At 42.6% G+C, this 7,275-nt stretch overlaps 1 protein-coding gene across 1 annotated transcript; it reads right to left on the reverse strand.

Annotated features, from left to right (window-relative positions):
- Positions 1-461: 461 nt before the first annotated feature.
- Positions 462-1,423, reverse strand: LOC121983336 (tetrapyrrole-binding protein, chloroplastic-like). The gene has a single exon (XM_042536271.1). The coding sequence runs from the start codon at positions 1,369-1,371 to the stop codon at positions 619-621; it is 753 nt and encodes a 250-aa protein (XP_042392205.1). The 5' UTR covers positions 1,372-1,423; the 3' UTR covers positions 462-618.
- Between the last annotated feature and the right edge of the window lie 5,852 nt (positions 1,424-7,275).

The raw sequence follows: 7,275 nt of genomic DNA on the forward strand, positions 1-7,275 counted from the left end.
CCTGGGATTTATCCCGCCATGCGCCTATGGCCTGTGTACCTACATGAATCTCCCTCTATATCCGTGGGGCCGACACTAGGGGGACCGCTAAGGTAGCGGATCTACCTTTTTTATTAAGATCGTAACTGACAGAAATAATCATAAGATGGCATACTTTATAATCATTAAATTATAAAGCATGAGATTGGTATGAACATGTGATTTCACTAAGCTACACCTTAGTGATGGACTCACACCTGAGTTGAGTTAAGGGTGTTAGAAATTTCGTACAATTTGATCATTATAATTCTTCTTAGATTTTTCCTCTCCTAAATGATGAGCATCTTCATCTCTTCGGATGAATTCAAATCTCTACCCATCTCCCAATATCACACAATCTCAACTGAATAATATCAATAATCAGTTTCACAAGAAGCAAAAGGCTATCTTAATTGTTCTTCCACTGTCTGCTCAACCTCGCAAACGATCCAACGCAGAAACTTGTTTAATTGACGCAATTCATCATACATTTCGACTGCATCCGGTTTCATGTGTATAGACGCAGAAAATTAAAACAGGGAACAGAGTACTACGGCATATGAAATAGGGTCTAGAGCATATGAAATAGGGCAGTTGGTTTCAAAAGGAGTAATCTGGATTGAGGAGTCTCTTCATCTTCGGCTGTAGCTCTACATTACGTTTCTTCTCTGCTTCCTCGTCCTCGCTCTGTTCCGCTGCCTCCCCTGTTTCTTCCTCCTCGAATGCAGGGTGCGTCAGGATGCTGCGGAGGAGCTGCGTCCCTCGGAGAGCGTTGGTGAGGGGAAGGTGGCCCTCGGGCGTGCCGTCGGTGAGTTCCCACATGAATTCGCTGGGGAACGACCGGTAACCGTACTGCTCCACCTCCGACTCCAGCTTCTTCATCCACCCGACGCGGATGAAGAAACGCGTGAAGTCGCGGCTCGACTTCTCCCACAGCCGGCTCTGCACGGAGTAGCCGAACCGGCCGCCGCTGTGATTCTTCCACAGCCGGTCTATGGCGCGCAGCTCTTCGGCAGGGATGAACTGCAGCTCCGAGAAGAACACGTAGCCGCGCTTCTGGGCGGCTTCGCCGGCGAGAGCGATGAGGAGGCGGCGGGTCTCTTCGTCTGCCTGGAGGAATTCACTTGACGACAGGTGGGCGGTGAGGGCGTCGAGGGCAGTGGAGGAGGAAGAGGAAGAGGTGGTGACGGAGGAGGAGGAGGAGGAGGAAGAGAAAATGGTGAAGAGGCTGTAGGATTTTGTGGTGGGCTTCAAGGAGATGGAATCATGGGAAGAGGTGAAAAAATGGTGGTGGTGGTGGTGGTGGTGGAGGAAGGATCCGTTGAGGGAATGGAGGGAGGTAGCGGTGGCCATTGAAGAGAGAGATCGAGAGAGAGAGAGAGTCAGAGAGGGGAATGGATTGGGATGAATGATAAAAGAAGGGTGGGAATAGATGAAAGAGCAGATCCAGTGAACTCACATGGAGAGCTGTGATTGGTTCAATTAGGGTGAGGCCAGATGCTGCTGACAATGATTTGGGCGAGGATGAGGCCACGTCGGATGGACTCGATCTCGGCCGGAGGCCGGGACGGGCCGGGCCGATCTGAACTGGTTTGTTGAACCATGTAAAATAAATTAACAAAATGGCATATTTGCTGCTTACCACAGCATACCCTATATATATATATTCTTTGAGTAAGTTTCTAAGACCTGCTTTAATTCCATTATGAAAACACCCTATGATCGATGTGTTGTTATGTTTGTTCATACTTCATCAATTGCCTATAATTTTGTGCAAACAGCTCGATCACTTCTAGATTTGAAAAAAATTTGTTGAAGGCAGCAGCAAGATGCCATGATAAGCAAAGAAGAGGTGTGTGATGGATAAAGGATAATTTTTCATTTGTATCCATGCACCAATTTATTTTTATTGCTACACGGTATTTCTTGGGAACTTACATACACCATAAAATGATAAAGGTTAATGATCTTGTCGGGAATCTGAGTTAGACGGAGGTCGGATGAGTTGTCGCTGGCGTTGACGGAAGGTGGCTGAAGCCTCCTACTTGTATGGAAGCCCTGAGAAGGACCCCCACATGCTACTGACAAGAGGTGATGACTAAGACAGAGGTACAAAAGTTCTGCGCACACTAGGACAGACACACGGAACGTTAGAGACCACAAACCAGGGAAAAAGTCCCTGAAGCAGACTCTCCGACGCCCAAGTCAGGTATTTTTTCTCTAGAAGAACAGTATACGAAAGGAAAGAGTAGAATACAGATGCAAAAAGATAAGTGAGTGTACCTGCGTAAGGGAGAGTACTCCTTTTTTTTATATGACAGTGTGTACTTCTAGAATCTGACAAGTGTCAGAAAATGTCGGGTGTCAGAACCTGTCTAGCAGTGAATAACACATGACATCCTTTTATAGGTGAGAGGAAGGCTCTATTAGTAGAGAGTCACAGACCGTTGGAATATACCCTGATATGCAACAGTTATTCCCTGACAGGTGGTTAGGATTCCTGTGCTCGGTTGTCGGGTAGTGCTTCGCCGACCGGGTACAGATGGGGAACCTCCTAATGACTGGTGGTCGGAGGAACTGATCGGGGGTATAGCTGAGCCGTCCGCAAGATCCAGACCGGGTTTAACGGGCTCGTGTATATAGACCAGCTTACAAAAACCCAACCGGTAGAGATAATTCTGGTGGCTCTTCCTTAATTGTTCCTTATATTGCAGGTCTGGAATATCAATCCGTATATCCCGATCTGACATTATATGCTTAGTGGCCGCTGGTGGTCCTTCCCCTTTATGTTGATCGCCTCATTTCCTTAACTCCTGACCGTCACGCCCCCCTGACTTCTGATTGTCACGTCTCCTTAACTTCTGACTGTCACGTCTGCTTAATTTCTGACTGCTACGTCCATTTGGCTCGACTGTCACACACTCTTGACTTCTGACTGCCACGCCCCCTTGACTTCCACCTGACTGACTTCATCGGGCCTACCATCATGCGCCATATCAGTTGACAACAAAAAGTTTCTTTAACTTTTTTCCCCCTACTTATAGAACAGAAGGTTGATCATGTAACTGGGTGGATTCTATTCAATTGAGTCGAAATATATGCTATTTAGAGCCCAGGAAGGTGCTTAGTGATGAAGGCGATTCATTCGTGCTGGAAGCACCGATATGCACTGACAAGTGCATCATAACTGACATAGATTTAGAGTATTACTTGCATTTAAAGTTCGGTGCCAATGTGCGAAATCTTGATACACAGAGGTCTATTTGCGCTCAACAAATACATGCCTAAACAGAAACCTTATGTTGGAGTATCTAGAGTACTCCAGTGCAACGTGACCCGAGCAAAGGTAATTAGGTCATGGTGGAAATTGGCTCGGCTGAAGTGTGTGATTCGGTTCAAGGTGCATCTTCTTGTTTTGAACTATTAGTTGGGAGTGGATTATTCTTTTTCCTGCTTTTTGATGTTTGGTGGATTGCAAAACATTAGTGTGTTCTCACTGGTCGATAGATGTGATTATGTCTTACAAGATGCAATTTCGAGGTAACAATTTGTTTTTTTCACAGTAGAAATCCACTGCTCCGGGATCTAGCTAGGAACAAGTATAACACGAGTATGGACGTACAATTGGACAATGTAAATGTGCACGTGTTATTATATGATTGTTGGCTTATGCCATTAATTATCTGATAAATAATGATTAACTAGATCCGATGACGTTGAATATGGAATAATTGGTCAGGTCCTGGGAAAGTTTTTGTTAGAGAAAATTAGGAAGCACTATTTAAAAAAACATCTTTTCAAATATATCATAAATAAAAATTAAATTATGAATACTTAAATATTAACCGGACACCCTTTTACTGCATGCTAACATATATTGTATTACTGGTAGATGATTCAAAGAATTGATGGAATTTGCGCATGAATCTGAAACAGAGCAAATGTTTGTTCTATACAAATGATATTCGTTTTTCTCTTTATGTTGTGCCGTTTAACTGTTTTTGGTTTTTTTTAGATTGTTATTAACTTATTATAAATCATGTTGTGATCACTACATATTCAATGAATTGCACGTTTAATTTATCATATGCGTCTTTCATTTTACATTTTTAAATTCTTAATTATTTTTTTTTTTGTCGGTCAATACCCTTTTACCAACTAGCAGTATAAAAAAAAGAGGAAATCATGAAGTTAATGAAGGGAGGAAATTATAATAATTATGAAATATATTTTTAAAATTTAATTCATTTTTACGATTAGTCATAACAATTAAAGAAACACCAACTAGATCCAAAGAAGTGGCGTTTTCATCCAAACAACAACAATTATCCTAAGATGTCATTACTCCTTAATTTCTCTCTTTTTTATTAAGATCGGATATTTAGTTCTTAGAATTGATGAATTTTGAGATGATCGATTAGTTTTAATTAAAATTTATGGAAGCTCATTCACATGACCGACATTCTTGAACTCATTTTTTTACTAGAGAAAAAATCTCCTATAATATACCATAACTAAAATTCAAACTTTAAATTTATTAATTATCCGATCAATCTGACAATTGCACCACTAATCTGAGCCTCTTCTCTCTTTCCCTTCCCGTGATGCTAACCAATTGGTCGATGGGAGCAATACATGTGTATAAGCAGAGAGGATTATCTCGGAAAAAAAACAAATAACAAACGCTTAAAATTTTAATAGTCAGGCAGCCAAACGGCCCAAACCCAATAACGCCCAGTTTCTTTCCTTCACGTTTAATTAAAACCCTCTTCAGTAGCTTACTCTCCTTCCATAATTGAATGAGCAATTGATTAATAATCAAATCAACTAACTATTTAATTCCAAGTTGAATAAATTGATTTTTTTAATTCAACTGAACTCATCAAATTTTTTAATAAAAATTAAATAAACTGAATGGATAAAACACCAGTTAAAATAGTTTAAAACTTAAACATCCCTAGATTTTTACCTTGATATATATTTATATATATATATATATATATATATATATATATTTAAATAAATCTCTAAGTAACTAAGACATTCCTCTAAACTTTTAGAGTATTATAACCAGAATAGAAATTCCATCATAAGAACCATCATACCCAACGTATCCGACATCATTACCAACGAAACGCTAACGAAAGGAAAAGGACACACCAATACACCCCTCGTATAATAAAAGACTCAACACTCCAAATTAAATGCTCGAACAATGTATCGTGCCTCCATCTCGCTTCCTCGTCTACTGCATCCGCATGCCTTCCATCATAACCTGGGTGACGACCTCCTCTCCTGTAACGTAGGCATCATGAGCCTACGAACCCAGCAAGTACGGTCCAATATGAATAAAATGACATCCATAAAGTAATAGGAATAGCAACTAGTAAACATAAAACATAACTCAAATACAGTATAGCGAAGGAAAAGTACAATATGTGAAAGGTCCTACATAGCTAATAAGGGTAAGTATGTCACATATCCGGTAACCACTAATAGAGTCAGTCAAACAGTCCCATGACCCTAGAGGTACATCCTAGAAATCATGCAGTCATATAGCCGAAGCTAACAATAAATTACAGTATCAGTCATAACTTACAATATCAGTCATATTTGAAAGGGCCCTCCCCGGAGCTTATCCCGGGTCACCCAACCCGTACTGTTACCACATATGTTCATACCCATCTAATTAGCTATATAAAAAAACATAAACTACCCATAATGTACCTTTATCAATAACACATTCCAGTCATAAAAGAAGACAATAACACATGCATCAATGAAAGGGAGCTGATCCGGCGATGAGGATGGGGGGTCCACGTAGGCCAAAGTCAACGACACGTGAAGGTCAAAGTCAAGGTCAACCTGAGGATTTGGCTGAGCCGGGGGGTCTCCTGGCCCTCGGCTGACCAGCTAAGATTCCCGGCCGACCGGACTACCTGGCCGACAGACCGGCGTAGCTCCCGGCCCCGCGCGAAGACCGCTCGACCAGGGGTCGGACTTCCGACGCTCACAAATTACAAGGTATAGGAGCTACTGCGCCAAGCGGACAGCCGCTCGGCTAAGTAGCGTATCGACTAGGCGCAATCCCGTCCAAGTGTAAGACCGAGTGGGCTTCCTGCTCGGTCCGACAAGCTTACATGCCCGGGCGACAAGGGGCCGAACGACCAGTCCGTCCGGACCAGTACCAAACAAAAGGCGAATAAGACAAAGGAAGGCAAGGAGCAGCTGGTGATATCATTCTCGAGCCCTCTGCCACCGGCAGACAGCATGGTCGGCGGCCGGACAGTACAGAGAATCGTACGGTGGAAGATTCCACTGTAATGTCAGGGATATGCTTGGACGGTTGCGGTATGGAGTCAGGCGTGCTTTTCTGACACGACCATTCTAGGTATGCTTTGAGGAGCGTGCTCGCATCGAGAAGCGTGCACACGCCTCCCCGGGGGTCTTATATAAGAACCTCCAAGTTTCGACGGAGGTATGCAATAGAACTCACTGTAGCCACAGTATCGCTACTCTGCTTTTGCTTCTCTTCTTCTTCTTCGCCTGACTTGAACGTCGGAGGGTCGTCGTCAGGAAACCCCTCCCGACTCGGCTTTGTTGCAGGTTCACCGGAGGTCCCCGACATCCCGAAGTCCGCGCGGAGACAGCAGAGAATGTCACATCCCCGGCCTCCATCGACTCAGCTCTCGGACAGAATCAGGAGCAATATAAGAAATGGAAAGATTCAACGCATAAACATGTATCGATACTTAATGGAACAACTCAAGACAAGTCACCTCTTCCAAATCATCCCAATACCCGAATTATTTATAAAGAGTAAGAGCATGAGTAATGTCAAAATAACCACATCAAGTCTGCTAACAATCCAACAGTGATAAATAAGTAGAAGGATCAAACAAAAGCATTCTACAAAAGAATGTATCGGGCTCATAACAGTCCACTAATTGAATTCACCTTCCAAATCAATCCAACATTCCAGAAACAATAGAATGTATCGAAAACATTTTCATACAGGACTTAATTCACCTACAAGCTGTCTATTTCCTACTGAAACGTTAGAGAAACGAAATGCATTGTCAAGACCAATCGAAACCATCAAAACTCAGTCCAGGGCTCCAATCGACACAGACTAAAACATTCCAATTGTGACACTTAAAATCCGTTGCGAAATCTCGAAAGAGAAATACGGACAGAGCCAGAACACAGTGAAAATTGAAATCGCGTCATCTTCAATCGTTCAGGCGATGAACGAAC

The sequence above is a fragment of the Zingiber officinale genome, chromosome 5A (assembly GCF_018446385.1).
Source record: "Zingiber officinale cultivar Zhangliang chromosome 5A, Zo_v1.1, whole genome shotgun sequence".
Lineage (NCBI taxonomy): Eukaryota > Viridiplantae > Streptophyta > Magnoliopsida > Zingiberales > Zingiberaceae > Zingiber > Zingiber officinale.